The sequence below is a fragment of the Podarcis raffonei genome, chromosome 2, assembly GCF_027172205.1.
Source record: "Podarcis raffonei isolate rPodRaf1 chromosome 2, rPodRaf1.pri, whole genome shotgun sequence".
In the NCBI taxonomy this organism is placed as follows: Eukaryota; Metazoa; Chordata; class Lepidosauria; order Squamata; family Lacertidae; genus Podarcis; species Podarcis raffonei.
Window position 1 is genome coordinate 115,327,407 of NC_070603.1, and position 16,391 is coordinate 115,343,797.

Here is a 16,391-nt window from a genome sequence, read left to right on the forward strand (position 1 = left end):
CCTGTCTTCCACTGCCTCCCGCAGTTTGGTCAAACTTGTGCTGGTAGCTTCAAGAACACTGTCCAACCATCTCGTCCTCTGTCGTCCCCTTCTCCTTGTGCCCTCCATCTTTCCCAACATCAGGGTCTTTTCCAGGGAGCCTTCTCTTCTCATGAGGTGGCCAAAGTACTGGAGCCTCAGCTTCAGGATCTGTCCTTCCAGTGAGCACTCAGGGCTGATTTCCTTAAGAATGGATACGTTTGATCTTCTTGCAGTCCATGGGACTCTCAAGAGTCTCCTCCAGCACCATAATTCAAAAGCATCAATTCTTCGGCGATCAGCCTTCTTTATGGTCCAGCTCTCACTTCCATACATCACTACTGGGAAAACCATAACTTTAACTATACGGACCTTTTTCGGCAAGGTGATGTCTCTGCTTTTTAGGATGCTGTCTAGGTTTGTCCTTGCTTTTCTCCCAAGAAGCAAGCGTCTTTTAATTTTGTGACTGCTGTCACCATCTGCAGTGATCATGGAACCCAGGAAAGTAAAATCTCTCACTGCCTCTAGTCCAACCCCCTGCAAAACAGGAATGTCAGCTAAATGGCTGTCCAACCTCTGCTTAAAAACCTCCAAGAAAGGGGAGTCCACCCACTTCTGAGGGAGATGGATCCACTGTGGAACAGCTCTTAGCGTCAGAAAGTTCTTCCTGATGTTTAGTCAGAATCTCTTTTCTTGGAGTTGAAGCCTTTGTTTTTATCCTACCCTTTGGAGCAGGAAAAAACAGCTCCATCTTCAATGTGACATATTTAAAGACGGCTATCATATTTCCTCTCAGTCTCCTCTTTCCCAGGCTAAACATACCCAGTTCCCCCATATGTTCCTCATAAGCCTTGGTTTCCAGGTCATATTGGTTCCCACTGTCAGTGTTGACAGCACTGTGGTGATTTCACAGAATGTTCATAAACAGTCCGGATTCTGAAAGGGGTGGAGGGAGCTCAAACTGCATACAATAGGTCAGAGTCAATTAAGTCTTACTCAGAGTAGACCCGCTGAACTTAACAGAACTAACTTTGCCGTGCACATTTATTTCAGGGGGTCTACTCTGATTAAAGGGACATGGGTGTCGCTGTGGGTTAAACCAGGGAGCCTAGGACTTGCCGATCAGAAGGTTGGCAGTTCGAATCCCCGCCATGGGGTGAGCTTCCGTTGCTCAGTCCCTGCTCCTGCCAACCTAGCAGTTCGAAAGCACGTCAAAGTGCAAGTAGATAAATAGGTACTGCTCTGGTGGGAAGGTAAATGGCGTTTCTGTGTGCTGATCTGGTTCGCCAGAAGCAGCTTAGTCATGCTGGCCACATGACCCGAAAACTGTACGCCGGCTCCCTCGGCCAATAAAGCGAGATGAGCGCCGAAACCCCAAAGTGAGGGGCTTACTCTGATTAAAGTTTAATTGAATACCACCCATCAGATAAGGAGCCGGTCATCTGCTTGTCACCTTCCTTCCTATGAAGGTGACAACAAACTATGGTAGGGCTCATAGCTCAGTGGTGCAGCACATGCACAAGACCCCAGGCTCAGTTCTTGCATCGCTAGCTTGTGGTGCTTCACCTGGTCAGATAACAGAGACACCAGTGGTCTGATGCAGTCAGCACACAGCGGCTTCTGTGGATGTTTGGGCTGCCCTAGGGTCCTGAAGTTTGCAAACAACATTCTCAACAGCGTCAGCAACAGGATGTTGACAAACAGTGCAACCGCTGTCAGGGAAGTGAGAGGTCAATGTGGCTGGGGAACACCCCTACTTAATGCTAAACCACGTGTGCTTGCTGTTTCTCAGCTCAGAAGGCTCTCGGCAACCCATCACAGGGTGTCTCTGCGGATTCTGCTTCTCAGGCGACCATTATGCAAGTCGCTTTCCTTTGATAGCCAGACAGCTCCTTTTACGCCTAATTCAGGAAGCTGGGAGCTTCCTGGTTTCCTTGTTTACCCGTTAAGAGGCTGGCGGGGCAGGATCAGTAGATTTTTAATGAATTTATGATGCTATCTATTTTATTTCTGATCCCTTTCCTAACATGGCGTTTACTCCCCCCCCCCTTTGATGTTGCCGCCAACTCACCAAGACTGTGTGTCCCATGAGCATTCAGCTGCTCCCCTGAGATCTATCCTTGGTCAGTTCAGAACCCATCACACAATACCACTGCTCCCTCCCCTTACTTCATAAAACAATTATTTCATAAAACTGATACAGTGCAAGAAAGAAAACCCCTCAAAGCATTTTACAAAACCGTTTGAGCACTGCGACTTTTCCTCAGGGTGAGGGAAAGGGCCAATCTTTGAACACAGAAGGTTCAATTGCTATTATCTCGGGGTGAGGTGGGGTGGAATGTTCCTTTTCTGAAATCCTGGAGAGCTACTGCCAGTCAGTGTAGACAGTATGGGGCTGGAAGACTGACTTGGTATAAGGCAACCTATGGTTGGTTGGTTTTTAATGTGGGGAGGACCACAGCTCGGGTAGAACATCTGCGTTGCATGCAGACAGTCCCAGGCTCAATTCCCGACATCTCCAGGGAGGGCTGGGAATGTCCCCTGACTTGAAACCTTGAAAAGCTGCCAAAGATGTTGGTGGGAACATGCTGGTACCTCACCTGTCCAACCCGGCAGGCAGTGGCAAGTATATGATGCCACCCCATCCTGGCAGGTTCCCCCGTTGCGGCACTGATGCCCAATGCAGTCGTCTGGGTTCACCTCGCAGTATTGACCTGTGTAGCCTAGAGGGGGGAGAAAACAAATTCATGGAGGATTCGCTGGGAAGGTGGACAGGCCTTGGTTCTGATGCAACAGGGCCCTCCTCAGGTACTTGTGCGGAAGCAGGCCTACAGCCACCATTTGCTCTTGGCGGCCATCTTAGATGGTAACCATGGTTACCTGCAGGGCCGCACAAACCATTAAGCGAAATAAGCCCATACTTAGGGAGTTTTCCATATAATAATAATAATAATAATAATAATAATAATACCTTTATTGTCATTGTACAACCTGTGTACAATGAAATTAAATGAGCCTCCCCCCCCAAAAAAAACCACTCAGTCTCGTTGCACAACACACCACCTCACAAGTCCATTTCGCTTTGTTATTTTCCGTTCAACAGCCTAACAGCCCATGGATAGAAGCTATTTTTTAGCCTGTTGGTACGGCTGATTATACTTCTATATCTCCTGCCCGAGGGTAGAAGATTAAAGAGGTGATGGCTGGGATGTGAGTCATCCCTGATAATTTTTCTCGCTCTCCTAAGGAAATGATCCCTTGCAATGTCATTTAGTGGGCTCAGGGGACAGCCCATGATATCATGTGCTGTGTTCACCACCCTCTGTAGAGACTTTCTGTCCGTGGCTCTCAAGCCAGCATACAACACTGTAATACAATATGAAAGGACACTTTCTATTGTGGACCGGTAAAAGGAGTTGTTCAATTGTCATTTAACATTATTCTTTCACAAGACCCTGAGGAAATGGAGTCTCTGTTGGACCTTTCTGACCACCTGAGTTATGCTGATTTTCCAAGTGAGGTCCTCACTAAGGTAAACTCCCAGGAATTTAAAGGAGGAGACTCTCTCCACACAGCCCCTCCTGATATACAACAGGGCAGGTTCCGGAAGTCCAACACCATTTCCTTTGTCTTACTAATATTTAGGTGCAAGTTATTCTCTGAGCACCATGTAGATACTTTTTGAACCTCCCCCCTATACACTGTTTCATCTCTGCCTTTCATTTCATCTCCGCATTTCCGGATTTTGAACATTAATGGTCACAAAATTGCTCAGCTGTGCGTTCATTTTCTTAGTTGAAGTATATTAAAAATCCCAACAGAACAACTAGACAGCAAGGCAGGCTGGATGCCTTATCTCTACTAAGTATTGCCACAAGAATTCTAAGGTCTCAAATATAAATTAAATGTTCATAAATATACAAGGCAAACATGTATATAAACCACACGTGTCTGAAATAGTACAAGAGAATAATCCTGAAGCCATTTTGACTTTCCCAAATTCACCTCAAACATTTCTCTGCAAGGAGGAAGGAAATGGGAAAAGCTTTCCAATTGTCTTTGGACTGTAGGGGCTTACACCTCCCTTTTCAAATACAGCTTTGCAAGTATCTGTTAAGCTGAGCATAAGAGATTCAGGAACTAAGTATTTACCATCTCAAAGGGATGGCCAGGCTACCCAGAAAATGCAATCAAGTAAGGTATTATCAGGTATCCTGGCAGACAGGAGAGAAGCAACACCCTCAAATTTCTGCTGTGGACCGCCTCCTTCTGTGATGTAGGTATGATTTGGCGGGGGGGGGGGCAATTTCAAGAATCTATATAGGGGCTTGCGCACCTCTATTATTTTCTCCTACCGATAGGGGACCCACTTAAGGACTCTATACGGGCTCTGGAATACCCCATACGGGAAAGGGAGCAGTTTTTCTTATAACAGTATAGAAGCAGATGTGTTAACGTAAGATTAGTTTTGAGAATCTGAACAAAGACTTTGCAATTAGAAAAAGTAGGAGAATTTTTTCTTCTTCAAATATAGATAAAGTAGAAGCATACAAAAATAAGTATCGTTTTTCATCTTACTGTAGGTTTTGTTTCATTTCAAAAAATAAAAATTTACATTTTGTTATCCCCCGCAGTGAGTGCCACCTGGCATTTTGTCACCCCCTTCAGGGGTGACACCCGGGACGTCCCGCACCCACCACACCCCTGTTCCTCCACCCCTGGGTAGACTTTAAAGCCAATAGTATGTATGCTGGTAGCTGCCCAGAGTGCCTGGGGCAACCCAGTCAGATGGGTGGGGTACAAATAATAAATTATTATTATTGCTGCTTCATACTTCACATTCTGTCCCCCAACATTAGGGGAGACCGTGAGTAAAAAATGAACATGTTGGTGAAAACAGCACACGCAAAACACATTACTTTAGGGTAAAACCGCTTGCAGAGTTGAGTGCAATTCACAATAATGAATTTCCGCGTGGATTTCTTAAAAAAAAAACAACCACTCCCAAATTGCTGCAAAAACATGGAGAATTGAATCAAAGCTTGGACAAATGAGCACTGAAATGTAGAGATCCTTCTACCCCAAATCCAGGCAGAATCCATGGATTGGGTTTATCAACTTTGCCTGTTTCTTACCTGGGGGACACAGGCAGCCATGGTATCTTTCATCAACAGGGTGGCAGGTACTACCATGGAGGCAGATCTCTGGGGAACAGGGTCCCAGACGGTACTGGCAGAGCGGACCCGTAGAACTGGGTGGGCAAATGCAGCGGAACGAGCCAATGTTATTGATACAGCTGCCTCCGTTGAGGCAGGGGTGAGGGTCCCCGAAGCACTCGTTGACATCATGCTGGCAGGTGTGCCCTTCGAAGCCTGGCCGGCACTGGCAAACGATGACCGGGTAGGTGATGACGCAAGTCCCGCCATTGGAGCAGGGATTCGCCGGGCAGAAGTCCATCAGTTGGCAGTTCTTCCCTGGAAGCAAAGCCAAACATGTAAGCCAAGCTTGTTTCCCAGCTTTTTCCTCCCCTCTGGCTCTCACAAGAATGTAAGGTTAAAGGTCAATGCAATTCAGCATCCTGTTTCCGACAGTAGTCACCCAGATGGCTTTCAAAGGAAGCACGGCGTTGGAAGTGCCGCAGCAGAGATCATACTTTGCACAGCTAAAGGGTTAACTCTGTTCTTCGTTACATTCAACAGGCTAAGAGCAGAAGGCACAAAGGAAGTGGCAACCCCCAAGGTGCTGCCCCGGGAAGTGTTATAGAGTGGAGAAAGTTGGCACGTCCCACCCCCAGCCCCAGCCAGTGCCCATGTAGACAGAGGGTGAAGGTGCTGCTTAGCCGCCAGGCAAAATGGCATGATCTTCCCTGAAGTAAGGTGTGCTTTGATTGGCTGTGTAGTTCTATGGGAGTTTTCCTCTGTATGTTTGGTTGAATGTCTCCCTGTGATGTGCAAGGCCTGAATTAAAGAGAACAAAACCTCTCTGTTCCTTTCTCCTCAGATTATACACTGTTTTTGTTACGATTTATTTTCTCTCTGGACTCCGTCTGTGTTATTTAAGGTACTTTGTTAACTCTCAGAAGCAGGGCAATAGTCCTCCCTGGCTGTTGCCCATGCAGAAACTGGCGTTCCATTATAGACTAACTCTGAATATGGAGTCTCTCTTCATGTTATCATTAACCATGTTATTATGATAGCCCTATGCTACATAATTATGTCCATCCTTCCTACTGTCCTTTTCTTCTGGGGGAAGAGCCACAGATTCATGCTTTGTCTCAGGTTTAATCCTCAGCATCTCCAGACAGGGCTGGGAAAAATCCCTTAAACACTGTGACAATACGTTCCCAACACTGAGATATGGCCATCCTTTGAAATTACCTCTTGCCTACATTTTACAATGCCATTCTCCACGCAAGTAACATGTACAAGAATGCATGTACAGTTGGGTCAAAGTACAAGAATGCATGTACTTAAACATGCATCTATTAGTGAAAACAACCTGCGAAAAGGCAGAACCGCCTTGCAAAATTACGTACAGTCAAACCTCGGTTGTTGAATCCGTTTGACAACCGAGGATCAGAGGGCGGCAAAGTCAATGGAGAAAAAAGAAAAAAAACCTCCCTGGAAGATGTTTGGCTTCTGAAAATCATTTGAAAACCAGAGCAGTTACTTCCGGGTTTTCGGTGTTCGGGAGCCGAGGTTTGACAGAAGAAGAAGAAGAGTTTGGATTTGATATCCCGCCTTTCACTCCCTTTAAGGAGTCTCAAAGCGGCTAACATGCTCCTTTCCCTTCCTCCCCCACAACAAACACTCTGTGAGGTGAGTGGGGCTGAGAGACTTCAGAGAAGTGTGACTGGCCCAAGGTCACTCAGCAGCTGCATGTGGAGGAGCGGAGACGCGAACCCGGTTCCCCAGATTACGAGTCCATCGCTCTTAACCACTACACCACACTGGCTCTCTGACAGAATTCTCTGACAGAATTTCAGGGGGGGGGGGAAATTGCATACAAAAATGTGTAAGCTAAGAGAAATTAGCGCTTAAAATACTAATGAACTTTTAGGAGGAACTAAAAGTAAGAATTGCAAGCTGATATGGGATTGTGGGTAGCTGAATTTAAGACTGGAGAAATGATAAAATGAGAGAAACCGAAATGGATACATTCGCCCTTATAGCGCATCCTGGACTTTGAGTTGCACCAAGCTAAATTCTACTCAAGAGCATTGGAATTAATGGACCTAAGCTAATCGCGTCTGTTCATTGCAGTGGGCCTACCCTGAGTTGATTTCCCAAACAGAAGCCACAAGTGTGTGTGTGTGTCTTCCTTTGCCATACCTGTCCACCCTGGCAAGCACTGACATCGATACTCTTTCCCGGAGAGCCAGTGGCACGTCCCCCCATGTTGGCAGGGAGAAGGGAAACAGGGGTCTCCAACCACTCCCTGGCATTCCTCCCCAGTGAAACCCGGAGGGCACAGACATGTGTAGGCCGGGGCGTTTGGGGGAAGAAGGGCCGTGAGGGAGCAGGTGCCCCTGTTCTGGCAGCGCCCAGGTGTGCAGGGGTCCACAAATTGGCATGTCTCTCCCACGTAGCCGGCGTGGCACCTGACAAGGCAAGAAGAAGAAGAAGAAAAGTTAAAGAAAGGATAAACTTCCCCAAAGCACAAAAAGCTCTAGTGCAGCCTGAGTCCAAGCTATATAGTTGCCAGGCAGTCATTTGTTTTGGGTGCTGAGAATTGTTAGGAGACCACTATTTCCTTCACAGGGTTACAATTCCCAGAGGAGATGACTGTTAAACCACTCTGGATGGAAGGAAAATTAGTAAGGAAAGATAATAAGAATGATTTGAGAAGACTGTAGAATGCAAAGATTATTGTAAATTGTATAATGTGGAGGAAATCGAGTGGGGGCGGAGGGAAGCGGGAGGAGGGAGAAAAGAATAATACGATGGATTGAGGAAATATAAATGTAAATATATGGGGGATGGGGAGGAAATGGTGTTGGCTTTGGTACATTTGTAATGTAATATGTGAAAACCAACCAACCAACCAATCAATCAATCAATCACCAACCAACCAACCACTCTGGGAACTGTAGCTCTGGGAAGAGAAAGCAAAAGGAAAACTGCTTGGAGCTGAGTTTTCTAGGCACAGCAAAAGCTGAGCCCTGAGAAGAAATAGGATAGCCATCTTTAAATATCTAAAGGCCTGTCACAAGGAAGTTTGTTTTCGCCTGCTCAGGAAGGTAGGACTTGAACCAATGGATTCAAGCTCCAAGAAAGGAGATTCCGACTAAACATCAGGAAAAACTGGTGGAGAATTGCTGGACTCTGCTTCACTGGAGGTTTCAAAGCTAAGTTTAGGTGGTTGTCTGTCATGGATGCTTCAGTTGAGATCCCTGCGCTGCAGGAAGTTGAACTAGATGACTCTCAGGGTCCCTTGAAGCTCGACAAATTCCGTGTTTCTATTATTCTCTTAGGGGAAAAGGTGGCCTCTTGATAAAAATCACAGAACTTTAGAGCTGGAAGGGACCACGAGTATCATCGAGTCCAACCCCCGGCGATGCAGGAATATCTTTGCCCAACGTTTCGGTGTGTTTAACAAACTACAGTTCCCAGCATTCCTTGAGGGAACCCATGACTGCTTTAAATGTATGGTGTTGATGCAGCCACATACAGTGGTACCTCAGGTTAAGAACTTAATTCGTTCTGGAGAACCATTCTTAACCTGAAACTGTTCTTAACCTGAGGTACCACTTTAGCTAATGGGGCTCCTGCTGCCACTGCGCCACCGCCACACAATTTCTGTTCTCATCCTGAAGCAAAGTTCTTAACCTGAGGTAATATTTCTGGGTTAGCGGAGTCTGTAACCTGAAGCGTATGTCACCTGAAGCATCTGTAACCCGAGGTACCACTGTATTCAAAAAAGGGACCTTGGAGGTCATAATATGCTTAATGTCGGTTCAGGACTTGCTTTCAATATCAGGGCTCAGTCCCCGGCAGAGGGGCAGGAAGGAACATGAAACCTTGAGTGACTCTGAGCCTGTGCAGATTACCTGCTCGGAGCTCACTGGACGATACTGAATCCAATTACTATCTCCGGGTGGGGGGCATTGTTGGGGGGTAGCCTCTGTGGTGGGGGCTGAGTCCTGGGTCGTTTGCACTAGATGTGTATTGGGGGGGGGCGGAGAATTGGATCTGTCCACTGGGCAGCATCCATATCTCCCCCACTCTCTATGGGGCAGGTTTGACAGACTGGTAGGGACTCCCACTAGAAGCAGTCGACCGGGCAGGGCAAGGCCGGTTCCCTGAGCTCCTGGCAGTGGAGTTGTTGTAAATTATTAGGAGAGAAAAAGAAAAGTCGGTGCGGTGCAAATGCATTATCAAGAGTGCCAGATTAGCTCCGCCGGTTTATACTGCGCTGACCTCAGTACTGCCTTGCCTCTCTCGTTCCTGGTAACCGACAGGAACTCCACTACTGGGGAAGCCCGAAAACCAGTGCAGCCCCGCCCTCCTGCCTGCCGCCCGCCTGTCAATCACCTGATGTCGCAGTGACATCAAATGAAATCGAATGAAGCCAGAGGTACAGTCCAGGCTTCTGAGCCCAGCATACCTTGTTGGCACCCGCACAGCTCAGAGTTTGGCAGTAAGAGCCAGCTTTCATTTACTCCTTCCTGCCCGCTCCAAAATCCAGCCATAGGCGCCGACTCCATGGGGCTTGAGGGGGCCCGAGCCCCCTCAAAAATTCGTTTGGGGGGGCTCCGCCCCCCCAATAATCTCCGGCGCCCCTCCAGCAGAGCGCCATCGCCGCCCCTCCCCCAGCCCAAAATGCACAGGGGGGGCGGGCTGCATGCCTCCTGCCCTCCCTCCCGAGCAAAAGCTCCACCCAATTTCCTTTGGAGCTGATTAATAGGCGCAGCACGCTCTCCCCTATTCGCTCACGAGGAGGCGGCGCCACTTTATTTGCATATTCATGAGCTTATTTATTATTCATGAGCTTTCCCGGGCCCCCCCAATATTTTTTATAAGTCCGCGTCGCTGAATCCAGCCTAAATTTGCATTCAGTGTCTATAAACCGCGCTATGCAAACTCTAGGCAGTGTTCTGGGCTCGGAGTCTTTCGAGTACCTAGCAAAATGCCCCTGGCTGCTTCTCAGCCTAGTCTGCATCGCAGGGCTGTCGTGATGGCAAAAGGAGGTGGCTTAGGAAATGCTGTATTACATCACCCTGGGCTAATTAGAGGAAGGACAGGTGGAAGGGGGATAAAAGAGTAATGAAGGCTGAGTCATCCTCTGCATAGTTCGATTCTAAGAAAGGGAACATCGTCCTGGAAAATGTACTCTCTCTTGGGATAATTTCAACTCCTTGCCCCTTTATCCCAGACACATTATTTATTTCCTTATTGTAAATCCTGAAAACTTACAGGCAGGAGAAAGTCCCATTGGTGTGACTCACACAGATGCCTCCATTCTTGCAGGGAACCTGGTTGCAAGACAGACCTGGCCAGGAGAGAAAACAGAACAACGAGATGTTTCAAGTCCATATAAACAACAGAGTTGATGGTGAATCTGTTTCTGGGCTGTGCCATTTTAGGCTCAGCATGATCAAATACTCTTCCAGAATTTAAAAAATATTCCTGCACTTAGAAAACTAGCCTGCCAGGGGGACAGTTTCAAGCACAGTCTCTCTCCCTGAGATGCTGGATTTCTACATCCAGGGATTTTTATTTAGTTTTATTGGTATGGAGCAACATACAGTTACATCAGTTGCCTCTACCTGTAGTTTAAATCAGTGCAGCCTGGGAACAGGCTAACCCAGGGGTCAGCAAACTTTTTCAGCAGCGGGCCGGTCCACTGTCCCTCAGACCTTGTGGGGGGCCGGACTATATTTTGAAAAATAATAATAATGAACGAATTCCTATGCCCCACAAATAACCCAGAGATGCATTTTAAATAAAAGCACACATTCTACTCATGTAAAAACACCAGGCAGGCCCCACAAATAACCCAGAGATGCATTTTAAATAAAAGGACACATTCTACTCATGTAAAAACATGCTGATTCCCGGACCATCCACGGGCTGGATTTAGAAGGCGAATGGGCCAGATCCGGCCCCTGGGCCTTAGTTTGCCTACCCATGGGCTAACCGCTTCTTTTGCTGCTTTGCGTGAAAACTCACACAAAGGGAGAGAGCACGGCTGTGGGATACAGCACATGGCTTGAGGGTAGATGGCCCTGGGTTCAGCTGTTAGTAGCTCAAAGGATATGAAACAGCAGGAGCTGTCACTGGTTATACACAGTAACCTGATTCACACCTCCTTTGCCACAATTCCAGTTCTTCAATTCATGCTTTTTACATCAGGGAGGAAGATCCTGTGGTATTCCAGAGCATGTTGCTGGACTCCAGCTCTCATCAGCTTCAGCCAGCATGGCCAGTGGTCAGAGATGATGGCGAATTGCAGTCCATAATATCCAAGGGGCTACAGGTCCCCCTCCCAGTTTGCTTTACATATACCTATCCAATGAGCAGTAGTTATGTATGGAAGTGAGAGCTGGACCATAAAGAAGGCTGATGGCCGAAGAATTGATGCTTTTGAACTATGGTGCTGGAGAAGACTCTTGAGAGTCCCATGGACTGCAAGAAGAACCAATCTCTCCATTCTGAAGGAAATCAGCCCTGAGTGCTCACTGGAAGGACAGATCCTGAAGCTGAGGCCCCAATACTTTGGCCACCTCATGAGAAGAGAAGACTCCCTGGAAAAGACCCTGATGCTGGGAAAGATGGAGGGCACAAGGAGAAGGGGACGACAGAGGACGAGATGGTTGGACAGTATTCTTGAAGCTACCAGCATGAGTTTGACCAAGCTGCGGGAGGCAGTGGAAGACAGGAGGGCCTGGCGTGCTCTGGTCCATGGGGTCACGAAGAGTCGGACACAACTAAACAACAACATCCAATGAGCAAACCTAAGTGTGGTTTTGCACATATATGTGTGCAGCGTGACCACATGTATAAACATGCAAATGGAAACAGTTATGCATACACAAATAAGCCACACACTGCCCCAAAAAGCCACATCAACTGCATACAAAAATGTATAGATAAATGGTGCCTCCGGTTGCCAACATTTCAGCCCTTCTCTGCAGCTGTGCATCTCTCACGGCAGTTGGATCTGGAGCAATTCAGCAGCTGATAGCATCACTCTCTGTACCAAGACTGAGCATTGCTGTGGTCAGATCAAATTGCTGGCAAAGGCACAGTTGCATAGATGGGCTGAGAAGTTGGGAACTTTCCCCGGCTGAAATCCAGCGAGGATGAAGGATTGAACCCCTTCCACCTGCCACAGGTTGGCTAACTTAATACTCACCTCGAGCGAGTGGAATCAAGGCCAGCAGCAGCAAGCGATCCATCCTGTTTGAAGACCACCCTACAGATACCCCCCCCCAACTTCCCTTCCTATCCGTCCAGGAGTGAGCTCAGAAGACAGAACCCAGGCGTCCGGGGAAGGGTGTCAAAAAGCGAAGCCAAGATTGTTGGACAGAACCGGATCAAGAGATGTCCCTTGGGTGCCCCCCACCCACGGAGCCCCCCATATCTGCAGATGGGCTGTACGGCTGTGCAACGGATTTCTCCCTGTCACCCCCCACCCCCGCCCTGCTTAAAGAACGAGGGACATCCTGCCGTCTCTGTACTCCATTGTCAAAGGTTTCCTGCCCCACACAATGCATGGGAGGAGAAAGGTTTCCTGTTACCCAGGGAACTCTCGTCAACATGCAAACAGGGTGGGGAGAATATGGGATGGGGGGGGGGAGAGGACAACCATGGAGGGGGCACTGCACCCAAAAGAACATGGCACTGTGGACTAAGGCATTCGAGGACTCACTGCGACCCTGTGCTGAGAAGAAAGGGAGGCCAACACGACTGCACCTCACTGCCAGGCAAGAAACTATTCCCGTTATGGGCAAACGTTGCACAAAAGCTGAAGCAATTTGGTTTCGATGCACGAGGCCCGAGTTCGAATTCCAGCCCTCTAGTGTGTGTGGGGGGGGGGGATTTCTTCTAATATGCCCCCAAACCCCAGAGAGTTTGTAGGAGACAGTAGTGAGCTAGATAAGTGAGGGAGAACAGTAGGGCTCAAATGTGGCCCTCCAATCCTCTCTGTCTGGTCCACGCCATTCAGTCTCCGCAGACCACACCTCTCCCCGTGCCTCCCATCCTCTGTATGTGGCTTTTGCCGGCCTAGGCTTTTTCCCTGAACTTGTCTAGAGAGAGAATAGAGTGAGGTCTAGGATGGGCCTTGGATGGAAATGCACTACACCCATACAGTCATGCCTCGTGTTGCGTCTGCTTCGTGTTGCATCTTTTTGGGTTATGAACGCAGCACCGGGCTCGCTGCGCGCGCATGCGCAGAAGTAATCTGCATGCTTTACGCATGCGCAGAAGCGATCTGCACACTTTATGCATGCGCAGAAGCGATCTGCACACTTTATGCATGCGCAGAAGCGGTTTTTTGTGCCGCACACGTGCGCAGAAGCAGCACTCTAGTTGAGGACTTTTCAGGGTGCAAATGGCACCCTGGAACGGATCGAGTCCACAACTAGAGGTACCACTTGTAAAGCAGTGTCACTTTAAGCAGCCCTAAGAATTCTGGGAACTGTTGTTTTTTAAGGGTGCCACTATTCCTCTCCCAGAGCTACAATTCTAAGAAGGGCTTGTCTTGGTATTCAAAAGCCAAGTTCGTAGCTTGCGAATGCTGGGTTAGGCCCCATCTGCACAGTACATTTAAAGCAGTATCACATCACAGTCACAGCTTCCCTGCCCCCGCCCCCCGCCCCAAATCCTAGGAGGTGTATTTTGGGTTGTTATGTACTAAGTTGAATAGAATCCAAAATACAGCAGCCTGAGTGGTCCTAGAACAATAGGCTCCAGAATGCAGCAGTCTGATTGGTCCACAGGAGCCACCCAATCCAGCTCCAGGTGGAAGTGAATCCGCAACCTGATTGGCCTACTGGTGAATCCCGGAAATTAGCCAATCACGCATTGCCCATTATGTAAATAATGTATATAAGGCAGACATTCTGGGGGAACCTCCATTCCTCCTCACCACTATGAGCTGAATAAAGAGCATGAAATCCACTCTCGACTCTGAGTATATTTCTGAGCCATTCCAGAAATAACAAACCCAGATGAAGACAAAAGGGTGTGATCAACTTGGATGGGAAACAGGGAAATGTAAATACAGTGGTACCTCTGGATACGAACGGGATCCGTTCTGGAGCCCCGTTCGCATCCTGAAGTAAACGTAACATGTGACTGAATGTCTGCACGTGTTGAGTTTCGCCACTTCTGTGTATGCGCGTGACGTCATTTTGACCGTCTGCGCATGCGCGAGCGGCGAAACCCGGAAGTAACATGCTCCTTGCTTTCGGGTCACCGCGGAGCGCAACCCGAAAATACTTAACTTGAAGCTACTGTAACCCGAGGTATGACTGTATCGCTTTTGTTACACTTGATGGGTGTTTGGTGGAGGGCAAGGGGAACCTTGGGGCAGGGTCCAGGATGCTCAGATTACTGCCACCAGACCTCCCCTTTCATGATGTAACCGTGATGTATGAGTGATGTAGTTTCTGGGGGATGTAACATGGGGATTAGCAGCTAATAAAAGTTTGGGTGCTCTTTTGTTCGGGGCTTCCATCTTGTTCCACCTTGTGGCAGGTGGGAGTCCTGTGGCGACAGTCTTCAATAAAGACCAAGCCTACTGGCTGCTGTTTTGCTCTGGTATTCCTGGCTGGTGTCCTTGTTTTTTGTCTAAGGAAGCACTCGGATTTCTCTGTTAACAGATCAATGTCCCATCTAGTCCAGCATCCTGTTCTCACAATGGGCAAACAGGTGGCCGACTCTGGGGTTGTGGCACTCATCTTGCTTTACTGGCCGAGGGAGCCGGCGTACAGCTTCCGGGTCATGTGGCCAGCATGACTAAGCCACTTCTGGCGAACCAGAGCAGCGCACAGAAATGCCATTTACCTTCCTGCTGGAGCAGTACCTATTTATCTACTTGCACTTTGACATGCTTTTGAACTGCTAGGTTGGCAGGAGCAGGGATTTGAACCGCCGACCTTCCGATCAGCAAGTCCTAGGTTCTGTGGTTTATTATTGTATTATACAATTGTGGAGTCGGAAGGGATCCCAAGGATCATCTAGTCCAACCCTCTGCAATACAGGAACAGCAGAACCATGTCAACTGCTTTGATACGCTTACTGTATGTGGAGGGAGGGCTGGGGGTTTACGATGGTTTGTTTATACAGTTCAGATTACTGTTAGAGGCTTCACAAACCATGGTTTATGGCGCCGAAGGGTCTCGGGGCTGAACACTCCTCCCCTCCATCTGAACCAGGGAACTCCGGCTTAAAAACAAGCCAGGATCTTTGTGCAAAGTGCGATGGGAGGAAGAGAGGAATGAGCTCTCTCCACACCAGTGCTCCTTCCTGGCTTCACAGACCGCAGTTTGTGTAGCAACGGGAGCGCACCCCGTTGCAGGGATTTGAACTGCCGACCTTCTGATTGGCAAGTCCTAGGCTCTGTGGTTTAACCCACAGCGCCACCCCGTCCCTTTTATTGATAGCCTTACTCTTCATGAATTTGCCCAGTCCTCTTTTAAAGACATCCAAGTTTATCATTGCCTCCTGCAGGAGTGAGTTCCACAATTTAACTATGCCCTGCATGAAGAAGTATTTATTTTCTTTTATCTGAGCTTATGGATACAAGTTCCAGTCCTTTCTTGGAGACTTTTTTGGGGGGGGGGGTTCTCCAGCTAAGGGATATCCTGCCATCTCAGCTTCAGCTTGGGATGCTGTTGGGTTTCTTCCAGTGCAGTTTAGTCTAAGATAAACGAAAGACTTAGATAAACAGGATGAGCTTCGGAAGAGACCCGCTATATCATTGTGCTTTGAGGAAAAGCTGGAACTGTTGCAGGGGCAAGAAGAAGATGTTGATACATCAAAAGCTGTGCAGATAGCATTGCAGACAAGTGCCTTTGTTATTGAACTTCATGAAGCAGTTGAGCAGAGGGATGTATCACAAAGCATCTATTTTTATTCCCCCCCCCTTTTGGAACAGTTTTATTCGAGTTTGGGATTTTTACATACATTATATTATCTCCTTCCAATTCTTAAATTTTCTGTACAATTCCCCCCCCCCCAATATCCATTGGAAGGGTTCAAACAATTCTCCTCAGCCATGGGCATAGTGTCTTTAGTTTCCACCGAATGTCATTTGTTCCAGTAGTTTTTATCCATTGAAGATAGAGGTTCCATCTGTTCCTTATCGTGGTGGACTTGACCTTCCACGTTGTTTCCTGTGACATAACTGCAACAATGTCTGAC

At 48.0% G+C, this 16,391-nt stretch overlaps 1 protein-coding gene across 1 annotated transcript in view; it reads right to left on the reverse strand.

The window, feature by feature from the left end:
• NOTCH4 (notch receptor 4) overlaps positions 1 to 12,703 on the reverse strand; it is a 42,651-nt gene extending 29,948 nt beyond the window's left edge. The window contains exons 1-5 of the mRNA XM_053379071.1: positions 12,376 to 12,703; positions 10,434 to 10,509; positions 7,350 to 7,618; positions 5,154 to 5,492; positions 2,619 to 2,741 (exon numbers count right to left, since the gene is read on the reverse strand). Coding sequence (XP_053235046.1) covers positions 2,619 to 2,741; positions 5,154 to 5,492; positions 7,350 to 7,618; positions 10,434 to 10,509; positions 12,376 to 12,418 — 850 coding nt within the window. The 5' untranslated portion in view covers positions 12,419 to 12,703. The remainder of the gene's footprint in view (positions 1 to 2,618; positions 2,742 to 5,153; positions 5,493 to 7,349; positions 7,619 to 10,433; positions 10,510 to 12,375) is intronic.
• Positions 12,704 to 16,391: the final 3,688 nt, after the last annotated feature.